The sequence below is a fragment of the Pezoporus flaviventris genome, unplaced genomic scaffold (genome assembly GCF_033815535.1).
Source record: "Pezoporus flaviventris isolate CSIRO_AGI_PZ_B2104156 unplaced genomic scaffold, CSIRO_AGI_Pfla_v1 ptg000036l, whole genome shotgun sequence".
NCBI lineage: Eukaryota > Metazoa > Chordata > Aves > Psittaciformes > Psittacidae > Pezoporus > Pezoporus flaviventris.
In genome coordinates, this window is record NW_026892584.1 from 7,981,485 (window position 1) to 7,999,500 (window position 18,016).

General features: G+C 35.0%; 1 protein-coding gene across 15 annotated transcripts in view; it reads right to left on the bottom strand.

The window, feature by feature from the left end:
* The window catches only part of SOX6 (SRY-box transcription factor 6), a 374,009-nt gene that overhangs the window by 26,727 nt on the left and 329,266 nt on the right, over window positions 1-18,016 (bottom strand). For all 15 annotated transcript variants that reach the window (XM_061464268.1, XM_061464265.1, XM_061464263.1 and 12 more), the window contains one exon: window positions 5,386-5,494. In XM_061464268.1, the coding sequence (XP_061320252.1) occupies window positions 5,386-5,494 (109 nt within the window). The remainder of the gene's footprint in view (window positions 1-5,385; window positions 5,495-18,016) is intronic.

Consider the following 18,016-nt stretch of genomic DNA (forward strand, 5'->3'; position numbering starts at 1 on the left):
GTGCAACCTGAGCTAAGGTAAAATCAGTAATTATCAACAGGAATGTCAGGTCTAGTCTGCGGATTTCTGTCAACTATGGAACAAAATCTTAACACACTTCCTACAAATTTCTAAAGCATTTGACCACAACCACAAAACCAGAAGGATCCATAAACACAGAGCATATTATATAAGCACAAGATTCATAAACATAGAGCACATTATATGATTCAGAAGAAGCACTATCACCAAAAGTCAGCATTTGTGAAAAGAATATAATTTTTAGAAATAGAACTAGAAAAACATATTCTTATCATCTAATATTCTCAGATAACTGAGACCCACCTGGCATTTAAACAGGTCTTACCTATGTCTATTCTACACACTCTGGTCAGTCATGTTGAAATAAGGGTTTTAGCTATAGCTAGATTCAAAGCTGTTCTGGTGTGTCCATGCCAGCTAGCTGTATTTCAGTACTGACAATCTCAAATGTTCAATATTATGAAGCTGTCTACAGCAAGAATGATGTTTCTTTTAAAATTATGAGGTTTGGAGAAAAAAAAAATCATTGTTTAGTTCTATAATTGGCTGTTGTTTATAATTTTGCATACCAGTCACAAAACATTTATGAGGCTCCCAAATCATGTTTTTGAATTTTGCTAGCTACAAATGTATCATATATTTTAGTATGACAACTTAGATTTCCAGGTAATCATATAAGTCTAATAGCTGTGAATTACTCATCAGTGGTGTCCCAGTGAGTGGTAATGTTTTAGAATACAGTTTGACCATGATTTTTAATATTGCTAGCCTAGTCCTGTTGGTGGCTAGAGAAAGTAATAGTGATGTCAGTTTATGTCATATTTAATCTAAACCTCTTGTTGAAAATTTTCAGGCCTCCAGTTAGGTCATTATGAATAACACAAGCTTTGAATACAACTTTGTATGCTAGGTCATCTATGAAAGTACACCTAGGTACCCCTAATCTTAAAAAAAGTTTCACACACTGAGCAGGGACAACTTAAGTTTTAAAAAGTCATTATTTAGTCTCCTTTTATATTTGTCTTATAATTGCACATAGCTAAATTTAAAGAATTTCAAGACTTGTCTTATAATTCATAATTAAAAAAAAAACCCAAAAAGTAGCTTCAGCTTCTGATCAATGAGCTAGCACCACAAGAGCTCCAAAAAGAAAAGAAAAACATTACTCTGACCTTGTCAAACTCAGATTGCTGCCATATGCTATAGAAAAAAATATAGGGAGTAGAGACAAATCATTGCTAAATACTATTACAAAGACACTCTATAAAAAACAGAAATGTACTGATATTTCTTATAATGAATTACTTGAACCTTAAAGGACATGTCAAAACTATGGGAATGAGGAGCACTTTGCAGATCTGGTCTATCTCGGCTGCCTGTTGGGATAAGACAGACGTGTATTATGTCTCTGCACACTTTAGTTTCCTATGGGAATGCAGGTGTGCAGGTAGGCAGGGAGTGGAACTGCACTTCTATAATGCCCTTGATGTAGATCAGCTGGGAGATCAGGATGCAGCCCAAACTGCACCTCCTCCCAGTTTATGGCCAGCAGCAGGACTAAATTTGGAGTCCTTCAGTAATCTTTATTTTCTACATGACTATGTTATTTGTGTAAAAGCACACAACAAAACACATAAATAATGTTTAAAGATGTCTATAGCAACCTGTACTCAAATGGACTATAAAATAAAAATGAAAAAAAAAAGATTAAAGTAACAATGACAAAACAGGAAACACACTAGGTCTTTGAAGAATACGACTGTGGCTATTAGGAACCTTTGACATTCAGTTGAGACTGTGATCTTTGCAACACACTAAATGCAACGAGGCTCTCTAAGAGGAGGACACAGAAGAGCAACAAAGCTGGTGAAGGGTTTAGAGAATCCGTCCTATGGGGAGTGGCTGAAGGAACAAGGGTTGTGTAGCCTGGAGAAAAGGAAGCTCAGAGGAGACCTTATCATGTTCTACAACTACCTGAAAGAAGGTTGTAGTAAGGTGGGGGTCAGTCTCTTCTACCAAGTACACATGAAAGGACAAAAGGAAATGGCCTTCAAGTTGCTTCAGGAGAGGTTTAGATTGGATATTAGGAAAAATTCTTCACTGAAAGGGTTATTGAGCACTGGAACAGGCTGCCCAGGAAAGTTTTTGAGTCACCCTCCCTTGAGGTTTTTAAAAGATGGATAGATGTGGAACTTAGGCTTTAGGGTGGACTTGATAGTGTTAGGTTAGGTTGGACTTGATGATCTTAAGGGTCTTTTCCAACCTAAACGATTCTGTGTTTCTACAGAATAAGTTGACAAGTTTCTTAATAAGCCAGTGCTGAAAGAGACATGTATGGAAGCACAAAATAATAGCAACACATATAAAAAACTTTGTGACATGCCAAACCTAGAAAGATCTGCGATAGCTTCATGACAGTTATAAGCATTAATATTCTTGAAGATTAACAGAGTCTGTAGGTAGCACACAGTTTAAGTGCTGATATTTCAGCAGCACTGTTTTCACTGGACTTCTACTCTAAATAATGCCATGATAGAAGTGTTATCTCTTAGTTAGCTTGCCAAAGATAAGGGGCAAAACTTGAGTGATACTCTGAATGTCTTTTTTGCTTTTTATCTAGCCAATATCTAAATTCACCTTGTCTACAACTAGAAGGACAAATAAGCAGCTTGGTTTTGAACTCCCACCAACATTTTTTTTTTTTTTTTCAGATCAGCAGAGGTATTCATCCAGCACCTCTTTTCCAAAGACATCTCTTGGCTGCTAAACAAAGTCTGGAAATCTGAATCCATTCATGAACTCAGATTTCCCATGTGGCAACACACCATACCTCAAACTGCCCTTACCAGCTCTAGAAAGACATGTGCACTGTCCTTAAAATGGCACACATCACTGTAGCTTGGGTTACATATGTCAAAGCTTCTTTCTGCACTATCCAGTAACATGGGGAATGTCAGTACTACAAAGTGTATCAAGATACTAAATTAAGAACACTAGAAAGGATGAATTGAAGGAAATGAACTAAACTAAGAAATTCATCAGGGACTTGATGTCAAATGAATCAGTAACTGTGTATATGTAAGTATTCTATTGCAACTTTTCATCCCAACTGGGGAAACAAATATCCTTCAACACATTGAAATATGAGAAGTTGGCACAGGATGGAAATTCCTTTACAAAGTAGTTTATAAATAACTGTTTAGTCAACAAGTAATTTGGAAAGTCCATGTGTCTCCAAGTCCTTTTTTCTAGGAAAAAAAAAAAGTCATTGCAAAACACCTGTCTGAAAGTTATTTTTTTACCTACATTCGGTTCATTGTTTTTCTGTTTAAGACAATACTGGAGTGCCCAATACAATACACACACATACACATACACATACAATAAGGGAATCTGAAATTTATTGGTTTTATAAAGGACTATTGGCAAAATAGATATGGAAAATCAGAAATGCCTTATTAAGGTGCTAGCTTCCTTCTGAGTATTATTTGTAACAAATGGCTGATGAGCTTCAGTCATCATCTTACTGTTATGAAGACCTGAAATTTTGACTATGTCAAAATAATTTAAAAAAAATGGGCAAAAAAACATGTCAGCCTGTGCTTCTGTCAGTTCTACGTCATAAGCTAATCATGATATTAAGCCAATAAGTAGAAATAGTTTGCTGAATTGAATTTGAGAGTTAACTATTCTGTATGGATTAGTCAATACAGGACCTGTATTGGATCTTGGATCTGAACTTGCAGCTTCTCCACTGTATACAAGTCCTTGCCCAAATTACTTTTATATTCAGCTTTTTTGTTTGCCTAGAGACTGATTAAAGATAATATATGTATGTTGGTTGGCAAGCAAGGAGAATCAGGGCTCTAAGATGTTTTATCACAAGTATATCATGTACTATCTCTACAGTAAAGAAAACATAACATTTACATGGACTGCTGTTGTCAGACATCAAAATGAAGGGACAATTTGTGAGACATTACCTGGACTGTTTAATTCTGGGTCACAGAGAGAATAGAAAATGTGCTCATAAGAATATTTCTCTATACAGAAAATAATAATGCCTTTTAATCAGAAAAATTCTGTTGGTATTTCAAGAATAATTTGAAAATAATCCTGTTTGTCAACAATCACAAGTTTATTGGTCCTATTCTATTGATCCAATGGAAAAATTTAGAGATGTTTTAACCTTTTCTCAAGAACAGTGGCACAGCTAGAACTTACAGAAGCTGTAAGGTTTAAAAAGAGCAGGATGATTCTCAAACAGAAGTAAATTGAGGGGGCAAAATGCTGCATAATATTCTGTCTAAATAGTATATTAATCTTACTACCCTAACTAGTAGGGTTCCTATTTATTTTCATGTTCACTTTTAATGTATCATAGGGTAGAGAGGATATCAGTGGCACTCACTTCCAGACTGTGCATGGTAACCTTGCTAGAGACTAAACTCAGTCTTGATAAACATCGATTTCCACCTTTGGCTTGAAACTGTACGCCTGATATATAGATCTCTCACTAAAATGACTGAAAATTCACTGAAGGCTTATATAATGAAAAAGACATTTTCATATAGAAAATGTGAAATATTTTTCCATTATCATTTGACAGCTGCCTGTCAATAAAATTGTGCTTGCTATATCTTGAATAGTTTGTGAGTGCATTGACGGGCAGACTTCTTAAAGAGCTCTAACTTTCTTCAAAGCTGTTAAAGCCTTAAAAACTGGTGAAAAAATGGATATGTATATATTGTCTTACTAAGAGAATTTTCTCCATGTTTCCTACACTTTCATTAATAGTATAATCACTTAAATAACAACTGCTGGGGGAAATTTACTTGTGTTGCAGAAGCGTTTAGGGAACTATACAGTCCTTTTCATAGAATCATAGAACAGTTAGGGTTGGAAAGGACCTTAAGATCATCTAGTTCCAACCCCCCGTGCCATAGGCAAGGACACCTCGCACTAAACCATGTCAACCAAGACTCCATCCAACCTGGCCTTGAACACTGCCAGGGATGGAGCATTCACAACTTCCATGGGCAAACGATTCCAGTGCCTCACCACCCTCACAGTAAAGAACATCTTCCTTATATCTAACCTAAACTGCCCCTGTTTAAGTTTGAACCCATTACCCCTTTTCCTATCAATACAGTCCCTAATGAAGAGTCCCTCCCCAGGATCCTTGTAGGCCCCATGTATCTGCCCTTTACTGTGGACTTCTTACAGTCTCACAAAAACACACAGAAATCATTCAAGTGTTACCCTGTGATGTAAACTAGACAGGACTTACGACACTGGCAGCATATCAGCCACACCATTCTGCGATGCAGTGTTCAAAAACCCCCAGTCAAAATTGTAACTCACCTTCTGCATCTTCTGGCCTTGTAAGATCAATGACACCAGCGCCCAGTTTTCCGTCTTCATTTGGTTTCCCTGTTATCTGTGGGCCTAAATTTTCAAATCTTGTTCTTTCCTGGAAAAGAACAGAAGCAGTCTTAATGCTTCATATAGGATAATTATTCTATGCCTGTGCATATGTGTATCCACTGATACATGCCTTATTTTTAAAATCTGAACAAATAATGAATGCATTTAATTAGAATTTCAACTCAGGGAAAATTTTTACAGATTCTGAATGTTTGCATTTATGAAAATCAGTTTTAAATGTGAAACATATACAGAAACTTTGAGATTATTTTGATCTGCATTGCCATAATGCATAAGCAATTGTACATGCAAATACAAAACACTCTTGGCAGCCAACAGTGCTGATCGACGCTGCTCACTTTGCCTTTCCACTTGCTTTCTAAGTTAAACTGGAAAAGACAATCAACATTTGGAGACATGAAAATTCAGAAGTCGAAAGAAGTTTGTATTAAAATATACTGCTAATTTACTGGAAAAAGCACTTTTCCCCTGATATGAGATTCAAGTTTGTATTCATACCTCTGAAAAAACACAAGTCTGAATTTTATACCAGAGATTTTCTAAGACAAGTGTTTGAAAGAAGGAATAATAGATGACAGAACTGATATTATTATTTTGTCTAGGAATTTAAATTGTACCTCAGTGAAAAGAGAACCTGAGGGGATTAAAAAAAAAAAAAAAAAAGAAAGAAAAAAAAAAGCGGGGAGAGGTGGACGAATGAACAGTCCTATTAAGAAAGAAAGCTTTTGAGAGCTGGAGACCTCAGTAAGAAACCTGGAACTAGAAGGTGAAAACTGAAAGGTATTTTATGTGTTAGCCCAGTCAACTATTGGACAAGGGAATATAAATGCCACTGTAATATTGTCTCACAATAGTAGTCTCTGTAGTACTGTGTATCAGTAGCAAAGTGTTCAATGGTTATCATTAATTTAGTGTTCTCATTTGAAGGAACATAGCATGCTTTCCCTCTTGCCTTGTTGTTACCTCTTCAGACTAAACTTGGCATTATGTTATACTTGTGAAAGAATGAAACCTTGTTGTTCATTACTATGAAACAATATTAAATGTCATGTCAGCTTGAATTTGCAGACATGAAATACCAGCTTTCAGCTCTATGAACAGTTTCTCCATGTTATACTTAATGCATTATGCAGAAGTAGAGTGCTGACTGCTGTTCAGTCTATTGTTCAATGACCTAGTTTTGTGCTGTGCATACTAGACATAAGAAGAAAACACTAGGAATTTCTTTCCTGCAAGATGGCTAGAAACTTGGAAATATTCTTAAGGAATAAAACCCCCCATACTTGATGGCTTTGACTCCACCTCTGTTCCACCTCCAAATACTACTTCTTTCCAGTGTGATTACTGCCCTATTATCATTATCTTTCAGTAATAAAACTCTACCAGGCCAACAACTGAGGAATTCTTTCGATTCCTCAACCTTTTGATTCCATCAGCCATGGATTTTTTTTAAATTATTCTCTGTTTAATTTGTAGAGGAAGACTAGAAAATCTGACACTGGATTTGCCACAACATGCAGCTGAGGCATTTCAGTTGCTAATTGCATTTCTAAAAATTCCTCAGACCTTTCCAGTTGTTGAACAAAATAACTCTGCATTTTATATTTGATTAAGTTCTTATTTTCTTCTATAAAATCTGCGATTGGTGACGGAGCTTACATATAGAAGGGACTCGTAAGAAAAGAGTTACAAAAGTAATATGACTGCAGAAAGGCACTGCAATACTAGAGACACAATATTTTACTGAAAGATGTTGTGCGATGTAACAATACACCTGAATCATCAGGATGGGATCTGTTATACTGCTAGACAGAATAAAAAGTAAGTTTGTCGAGAATTCTGCGTTCCATCACAAAGGGCTGATTTGCAGTAGAGATAAAAACAAAGAACAGTACTAAAAAAAAACAGCTTTTGGCACATATAGTGTCTCTTCCAAAATATTTGTGCTGAAAGCTTTAAGTATGTTAATACAGTACCTGCAGTATTCTTGGAAAAACAGCTTTTAAATGTGTTTCAGAAGAAGGAGAAATACCTTTCTACTACAAAAATCAACAGACCTTGCTACATATCAATCTGCAAATTTGGAATATATCTGTAGTCATTCATTCTCTTTGATTTTACCAAAACATATTCTGCTAAAAAAAAAAAAGGTGAAAGAAAAAAAAGAAAGTTTCTGGAAGAATATCAATATTTTGATATGGAAGAAGGGAAAATTACATTATAAGGTTCAAGAACAGTAAAATGATAGCACTTACACTATAAAAAATACCTGCTCTTGTCAAACAAAGATGATGTACTTAGCGTTATTTAGTAACCTCTTCCTTCTAATTCATAAAAAGCAGTAGTAACAAAGCTAGCTGTATTTAAGTCTTTGAATTGCCTTTTGAAGTCATTCCTTTGCTTGCTTTTTTACTGCAAATAATCTTCATAGTCATCTTAAAAAAAAAAAATATTTCCAATGGGTTTAGAGTAATTCAGAGAACTGTAAAAAATAAAAAATATTTCCCAATACTAATGATCTTTTTATCTAGTAGATGCCTTTACAATTCCATGAAATACAACAAATTTATATGAAATTTATTATTAGAGAGGAAACGTGTCCCACTAGGCTCCAGTCCTTTCTTTATGGGATTTGTCTTTGTGCCCATCTTGCATTCATCCTGAAGAGAATAGTTACTTGCACTAGAAATCCTTCATAGGTATACCTTTTTAATAATATGAGCAAGGACTGAGAGGAAAATTGACTCTGTACATAAAATTTCTATATGAACAAAAAAAGATCTACCTTCATTAAAAGTAAATGGCTATACATGTCTGCAATAACAACTGTATTCCCTACACGTGTATTATATTTGCACACATGTACATCGACTGTTGGATATATACTACCTCCCTAATCTACATTACCAGAAAATTTCAGTGAGTTTGTAATAAAGTGCAGGTATTTTCTTTTTTTTTTTTTATAGTGAAAGAGCATTTTAGACTTCTGTTTTGAAATGATTTTTTTTTTTTTTGTGCTGGCTACGGAGCTTATACTGTATATTCACATTAAGTTTTCCCATTTAAATGTCAGAAAAAAGGTTTAGGACATGACACTGACAACCCTTTCTCACGACTAGATCAACACAGTCAATTGGAGTTTGTGCTAGAAAACTGAAAGCTCTTTCCAGCATGATTCAGATCCTTTGTACTTTTCATATGTTGAACACACAGTAAAAGTAATCACTTCTTTAAAATGAGAAAAAGAAGAGCAAAAAGATTCTTCTTAGCAGCCAAATCTCAATTTTCCATTCTGTGATATGATTAGGCACTTATTTATGCATTGTCAGTCACAAACACGCAGAAAACGTAAAAGTTATTGAAAAAATTAAAGTCTGCTCAACCGTCTTGCAGGACTGTTGGTTCTCTAAGTGCTTTGAAATTATGATGTATGAGGTAGATGTTGCATATTAAATAAAGATATTTAAATTATAAAGCCCCCGTTAGTGAGAGCTGATGAATGTTAAACGTTATGAGCCACAAGGCTGTGGCATCCATCATATTCACATATTATCACAGTCAGTGATGGAGCAGACCCAGTGATGACAGATAGACTGCTAGATAGTTATCCCTTATTTTCCAGAGTCGCCAAGCAAGCCTTTCAACCCCTTTGGCATTATTTTTAGCTTTGCATTAAATTAGCAACTTTCCCGTCACGTTCTGGCAGAAAGTATCAATTCTTTCTTCACATGTGGAAGGTAAAAGAATGATTTAGTGAAGCAACGAGTAAAGGAAAAGGAAGCAGTAGCCTCTACTTCTGAAAAGGCTTCAAACTTTAAATGACTAGAAACAAATATAAAATTGTGATCTTGTGAAAGAACAGCAATGAAACAGTAAGCACACAATAATGGCTTTTCTCTACACTTAGATGAAAGCTGAATTTTTGATGTGCACAGTATATTTTCATAAAATTTTATATACTATGTTTTATACACTTATTGGCTATTCCATTATAATGTGTGTGCTAACAGTAAAATTGCTCTTAAATTTATGTGTGTTATTTATATGTTCCCACATAACAATGCTTTTTGTTGTAAAAAATATTCTGTTTATTAATGTAACTTTACAACCACTGCATCCAAGATCCGTGGTAAATTAATGACATTTTTATTATTTTATAGTGTCATTAAATTTTTACTGATCACTCCATCAAACAGAAGCAATAAAGGCCATAATGCAAACTGGGACACTTAGATCAGGGGAGCAGGAAGGCATTCCATATAGTCAGAAGTAAACGGCTTGCTATAAATGATATTTATACCATCTTTAAGGGTGTGAGAATACTTGGACAAGTTTGGCAAAACTGTTTCTGAAGTAATGTGGATTGTGTACTTAAATAACAGCTTACTTGCCAGCAAGACAATTCTTTTTCAAACCATATGCGAGAAGATGACTGATCGCATCCATCTCTTGAAAAATAATATACGAAATGTAATAATACACTGGGCACCCCTCCCTTCTGGATTACCAAGACTGATCCGACTATACCCATGCCTCAAATTATTTCAACATGCTTTCTTTTTCCACATCTGAAATGTATGCTTAGTCTGAAATGGAAAATGTCATGAATGCTGAACGTTGTGTGAAAGACTGAAAATATATATATTTTTTGCAAACAAATACTTTTTATTTAAGTAGACGTGTTTGGATAATGATGTAATACCCTTTATTTCAGTAGTCTAGCATGGAAGCAGTTACCAACATCAATTTAAAGAGGCAGTTTCTAGAAACTGAATTAATACGGGTCATTCACAGAAGCCACAGAACATATTACAGAAGGGATATTATTTCTTCTGAGGACAGTTCTTTAGTTAGAATGACTACAAATAATTACTGCATGTTGTCTGCACATATAAATGTATTTCAATTGAATTATTCAATACTAAATGTTCTAGTAGTTTATTTGCTAATCATAATCTATTCTCTTCATGTACCATGGACAGTAAACAACAGGAAAACAACTTAGTATATTCAAAACATAAAAAGGACATTTTCAGTAGAACATAGAAAATTATTCCCAGTTTGAACCAGGAGGAATCACAAAACCTTTTTTTTTTTTCCCTTGGAAAGTCAAGATGCAAACATCCCAAGCTTTTCACTTCTCACTACTTTTAAATGGCTAGGACTGAAAAGTTAAATTACCCTCCACTTAGAATCTTTTGCAACATCTTGGCACACAAGGGATAATTACAAGTTGACTTTCAGCCTTATCTCTGGATATTTTAGTTATTACGGGTGGGAAGTTTAAACATTAAGCTTATTACAGCAATGTCAATCATCCTACTGCTGTGCGGGCATGCAACTGCTGGAATTCTTTGGATGGTAAAGTAGATAAACACAATAGTGGCGTTATTGTTACAATTAAAATGAAGGCCTTTGGTTTTACAGAACTGTGGTGAATATCTAGAACTTGTTTTCAACATCACAGCAGCAGGAGTTGCTCCAAGAAACTGGAGAAATGAAATTAGCAAAGTAGGCAAACTTATTGTAGGAATGCCAATATTGCAAGATACTACAAGATACAAAGTGTATCTTTTCCAACCACTGATTTACAGGTTGCACAAATGAAGGAAATGATGAATTCTATGAATGCTGACACAACCTGACCTTACTTTATTTTTTATTTAAGTGAAATACCTGAATTTAATGATCTCAGGAACCAAAAAGGGACAGTGAATTTTCACCCTATATACTGCTGGGTTCAGTTTTTGAAGGCCCTTATGTTGTAAATAAACTGTTCTAGTACTATCTTAGTATGTATGCTGAACATACAGCATGGACTAGTATCCCTGCCACAGACTACACGTTTGTGTTACATTACAGTGGCACAAAGCAAAGAACTTGCTTGAAAAGATGTGGGGAGAGAGAAGCCGTTAGGTCCCCTTTTAAATATATTCATCTTTAAGCATAACTGGAAAGTAAGAGGTTAAAAGCAGATAACAGGGAATTTACTCTAAAATTTTTGCCTGATTGGCAAGCCTCAGCTGGCTTCCACGTGACAATGGAACATATGCAAGACCATCATAAGCAGAAAATACTCCCAAGTGGCTCAGTAATAGAATGACATAGTGATTGTCATGATATGGGACTTTCTTCTTTTCAGTCAAAATTGAGAATTGCAATTTCATCAAAATTTAAAGTGTCTAGAAAAAGGTTTGAAAGTGGAGTGTGTAAAGGCAAAAATTTCATCAAATAAATAACTGTAAACCCAGACAGCCTAATTGTAAACACTCTTTTTAGCTAATTATTTTAGAAGTCTGATTTTAAGGATTAAAATTCTTAGAATCTCTGTTTAGTGTGAGCAGTATCCATCTTAATCTCTGAACTCAAATAAGAAGGATTTAGATGAATTCCCTGATTATTTGGAACATTCAGCACGTACTAAAAAGCTAATATACTTCAGCGAATTGAAACTTGACTTTGAAAATAAGTATATGATTTAAAAAAAAATTAAAAGCTAAAAAGGAACGGATAGCAAATGTTTCAACCTAAGTAGGATACATACCAGTAACTATTGCCACACTTACAGGGACTCCTAAACTATGGATCTGCCCCGGTTAGATTACTTTCAACAGGATTACTGCACTTACTGAGCCCCCTTAACCAAATGCTTTATGTCTTTGTTCATATGGTTTTAATATGGTTTTAACCAATTGCAAGGTTATTTATAAGTTTGCAACTCCCCAGTAGTTAGAGTTATGAAGCGTTCAGACTTAAGCATATCCAGTTGTGTGGTAACCCAACTACTGCTTTCATGCGGTTTCCAACTTTTTATTCATGCACAAAGGCATGATGCATGGCAGTATCTGAGAATTTTCTTATTAACTCTTTGTTTCAGCAGCAAATTCATCCAGCAATCTACAGTAAAATTACACATCAGTTAAAAGGTAAAGATTAAAGAAAATTAAAAGAATCATATGGTGATTGAAATTCCACTGTGTGTGGAATGCCACCTTAGACTGATGAGATGTCATCAGTCCTGGAAAAACAAAGGGATAATCAATTAAATTAACAGCTGGTAAATGAAAAGCAAACAAAAGGAGTTACTACTTTACACTGTGCATAATATGGCTGTAGAATTCACTAGAGGTCAGAAAGAGTCCAAAGCTTGGGCTGTCACTTGTTTTTAAAAGAGCTGGATAATTTTATGACTGTTAACAACATCTGTAGTTACACATGCTAAGATAATCAAATCTCATGTTCCAGAGTGTAAGCTGTTCAACTATTGGGGTCAAAGAGAAATTCCGTTGTTCTCTTTGTTGCTCCCTTCCCTCCTGACCAACATCCACAGATGATTAAATGGGAGTCTTCTAGGAAGAGAAGTAAATTTTCTTTTACAACACTAGGTATTGCTCACTAGATTTAAGGGAGAACTGGTAAATGGTATAGATCAAATGTATTTACAACCATTTACCTTTAAATACAACCATTTAAAAATGCATTTTCTTTTAACTAAATACACACATGTGCATTTTTGTGAGAGACAAAAATAAACATGAGTTACAATTTACATACACTTCAACTAGGTAATAGCCAAACTGTTTGTTGGTTTGGCTTGGTTTGTTTTTCTGTACTGTAAACTGACTAATGGAAGAAATTCAATAGCTACTCCTGGACCTTCAGAATGGTCATTCAAATTTCTAACATATGAGTTACAAGAATAAAAGCATTGAGACATTGCAAACAAATGGTTTTTTTTCCTAGCAGACTAAATACTACGGAGGAGCAATAATATACATTTTGCTATATTTCCATTTAATTCAGCAGCCAGTTGGACCTTGTTAGTTACAGCCTCATTTTCACTAAGTAAAAATGTCTCCATTTAAAAATGGAGACATTGAAATGCAATAAAAATGTACAAAAATACTTCTACCAAATTCATACAATGCCATTATTCTGTACGTATATCTGCATGCTACCCCGAACTTTCCTGTTTGAGACTAAATTTCATTAAGAGTACTGTCATGCATTAGGATCAGAACAGAATTTAGAAGATCAGAGATCTGGTTACTAGCCTCCAATCTGTGAATCTCCTTTTCTCTTAATCATCTAGTAATATATTCCAGGCTGAAAACACATCTTTAGCAAGAAGCCACAGCAGTATAACAACCAGCAAAACTATTCTAGGTTCAGCACAACAATTTTTTTTTTGGAATGGAAAAAAAAAGGCAGAAAAGAAGTCACCAATTTCAGTTTTAGTGCGGTGTTCTGCAAACCTCAACAGCACAAAGCAAATTCAGCTGCCCTCCACAGAAAGTTGGGAAAAGAGAGAACTTACTTAAAAAAATCCCGAACACACACAAAGATGTGCACACATGCCACTGGTCAAACGTCTTGAGAAGCAATATTATGTTCTTATATAAACAATATGGAAAATGTAAGTGCATGCAAACAGACATATACACGTTTAATTTAAAACCTATAAAACCAAAGGGAAAAACAGATGACATTCTCATAGACACTGCTATCATTTCAACTCTGATTTATGATAGGCACATGGCAGATTTTGCGACATGATCAAACAATACTGGAAAAAGCTGTGATAAAAATGAACTACATGAAGCAATAATCAACAAATAGTAATAAATGCACTTTTCTTACTCTACATGTGGGTAGTAGCTATAAGGGTTTAAAAGCAAATATTTCAAATATTCTATTTGCAAGTAGTTTTGCAATTAAAGAGCTAAACATCAGGGAAAATAAGTGCATTTTATTATAGCACTTTTTTAACATGAATAGTGCTGTGTACTGTAAGTATAGATTCCAGTAGCTCCATTAGGGTAAATCCTCCAGGGCTTTGGAAGTACAGACATCTAACCCAGATACTCTAAATGAGTCACTGAAGGTACCTACCCCTTTTTTTTTATCTCTATAAGCAATGCAGGCCTCTAGACAGGGCTGTTCCATCCCACTTTCAGGAAGACACCTGAAGTAGTTTAAATTGGTGATGCAAAAGAGACTTGGGTGCAAATGTTCATATTCATATTTAGAATTAGAAATGCAATCAAGGCTGTTAACAAAATCCCACCAAATGCTACTGTTTTCAAGTATATGCCTTGCCTTGTGCTGGATGTAAATATATAATTGCATACCATGCATATAAAGATTAAGTAGGCTTTTTCTGTATTTGCCAAGCTGATTTTCTTTTTTGGTAGCATTTTAAGTATACTTTTCATGGTTGCGTTTTATGATTGCTGTTATATATTGCTCTGTTTATGCTCAGGCCTTTTTTGTTATATTCAGAGAGAAAAGAAACATATCACTAAGGATTAAGGATGGGTGACAATGGAACAATGATAATAACATCATTATGCAGTGTTTTGCCACTTGTATCCCCATCACTGCCATGTTTTTCTCTGATTATTTCAGCCTCAGGAAAATGTGCTGCTTACTATTTATGTCAGAAAGGCAAGATTACTGTTTCCATGATTACAATATCAGGTACGATGTGCATACTGCCTGTGATAATATGGATGTACCACTCAACTAGTTCCTGTCTTTAATCTTCTTTCAACAGTAAAAAAACAACCCACAAAAAAACCCAAACAAAACCAGTAAATTGCAGATTCTTGCAGCCTCGTGTAGGTCTAAATCTTGTAAGATGCTGACTACTTTCACTCCAGTCTAACAGAGGCCTCAAGGACATAGACAGTCATTACTTAACTCCAGGGGAATATTTATGCACTTAATATTAAGAATGGACTAATGCCCTTCACTGAATGAGGGCCAAATTATGTAGTTCTCATATATTTACACTGAATCAGAGAATAAAAAATAAACAAAAAACTTCTTTCCAGGCTGAAAAAGATGCTTTCTCCTTCTTATTGATTACTCCTTTTTCCCTTTGAGGCAGGCAGGTTGAAGGCCTTCTGGTTTGAAGAAGAATTATTCTTGTTTAGGAATAAACCAATACAAAGTCAGGAACATCGTCCCTTGCATTGTTAATGCAAGGACAAAACCTTGCATTAACAATGTCCTAGCTGGAGGCAAAGAAACAACTCCCTAAAAGTGAAATTGCTATGTTATTCATTTTTCTAATGCAATAAGAGCTAAATTGCTTATACTTTATGTTTTTAAAATTTGTACTCAAGGACAAAGCAGCCCAAATTGGATTCATGAACACTATAAATTCATCAAAACATACAAACAAAAAGCAATAGGATAAGGGTTCAATTTGCTCCAACATGCAAACACAGGCAAATAGGTACTTCCTGGAAACTGGGAGAGATTTACATCTCTTGGAAGGAGTAAGTCTTCATGCAGGAAATCTGAATCAAAATAATGCAAGAAAGGGAGTACTTTAAAAGGTAACTGAAGGCTATGCATTTTTTCATGCAGAAGCTGGGAACCCTTACACCTCAAACCATCTTAAATGCAAAATGAATTCCTATGGGCTGAAAAAATTATGTGGTTTTACTGCTGCAATATACAAAGACAAAACTGCTAGTCATCTATAGCTAATGCTACTGGCAAAAATCCATTCTCTAGCTTTCCATTTAAAGTGGAATGATTTTATAAACGTTGTTTTGTTTTTATCATGAAAAGCTTGCTTCAAGTTTCCCACATAAGATATCCATTAAAGTACTTTTCAGCTCAATGCAACAATGACAGTTTAGAAAATGCTTTTATACCTTAACAACCAATCTTGAATGGGAGTTTCAAAAGTAGAGGTTTCACTCACAGAGCATATTAGGCACTTATGTCCCACTTAAGACCTATTTTTGACCTCATCTTCAGCATAAGCATAGACTGGGCCCTACTACCTTTCTCTGCATTTAAAAAGAAGGTTTTCTCTCTGTTTTGCTATCCTTTTTCATCTGCTCTAGATGACATATATGGTAAAAGTTCATGTGATTCACTGAAGGAACATTCCAGCACCTCATTCCAGTGGAAGATTTTTGTTGCTCTGTGGACAAACAGAATCCACGAATAAGAGGGAATTTTCTGTCTCATACCTTCCTCACTCCTTTGTGTACTCCTCTGCTTTATAACCATGATCATATTTTCTAGCTATGTCATACAGAAAAGAGAATAATAATGTCTTGGGAAAGCAATTGGTATTTTTGAGCTTTTTACTATTATATATGTAGGCAATTGTAATACCTACCACATAGTAGTACCCAAATAATTTCAAAAAGGAGGTTGGTAACTGTATCTTCAGGCACAGAGAGGGGAAATTATTATCTTCTGGTTACCCAGAAAGTCGATGATTAAGCTGAGAACTGAACCCAGGATTTCTGAACATTAAGCCAGTCCACTGGCTGTTATGCCACACTGCCATAAATCTGTTTGATGGATTTTTCAGTCATGGAACATTAAAGCTCTTGTCTGATTAATATGTTTAAAGAAAACAGTACAAACAAAAGTAAATGTAACACTTAAATTATCTGAGATGCACTGCTTTGATGTCACACTTGGATAAAGGATTTCCTACTGGAGACCTATGTACACTTATATATACTGAAAAGTATTTTAGGCAGTACCAGTAGCTGGCATAATGATATCTATTTCTGTCTGAAAAGGGAACATAATCAGTTTTAGTTGGCTAAGTACAATCTGAGCCAACTTTTATATTATGACCAAAAGCTTGGCACTGCAGTAGCAGTGGCAAGTAGCAGAAAATTGCTTACAGTGTTATTTGCCAGATTACTTGAACAATTTGCATTGGGTTTTCAAGAGAGTTTGAAGTATGAAGAACTTAAGATCTGGGACTTGGGACTATGGATTTTTGTTCCTAGTTGCAACAAGATACACAGGAGAGAGTTATGATACAGTATGACTGACTAGGTGAAGCATTTTTTAATATAAGCCACCTGAAACATTTAGGAACAGTTTGGTTTGAACTGTTAAGATATATTTTTTTTAATTGAAGATTTGGAGAGCCAATTGATTTAGATTAAATGCTCAACCGTTCACATCTACTTGTTTAAGTTTCATGTTGACATTGTACTAAATATGGCCATACAGTTTGTATTCCAGATAAACTGATCTGACTACAAGCCTCACTCTTTAGTATCATTTTTACTCCTAGATAAATCAATATTTAATATCTCCTGTAACAGCCCCAGTAGATAATCTTAAACCTTTTCTCCATCCCATTAAGTTACCTTTAAAAATTCTTTATACAAGGCTTCACAGATGACTTCTGAAAAACTACTTTATGAAAAGCAGCCTGAAATTCATTAATTCAGATGGAAAGGGTTTTTTAATCCTGCTTCATTGTGCTGATCTTTAAATCCATCTCTGTTTAGCTAATTCTCTTGCTTAGCTAATTTGTAGAATAAATAAATACTTCTTGTATATCTGCAACACAGATTTAAAACATAAATACCCTTCTACTGCTTGCTATATGGGACAAGATATCTCTAGGGTGTGGATTTTTGCAAAAAACAGGCTGTCCACACCCCTCCCTGACTCCCTTAGAGGGTGGGTACTCTGCATCATCAGGTACTAACCTCCACCTAGCTCCAACCCTGCTGCCACATCAGCTAAAAGAAACAGTGATAAG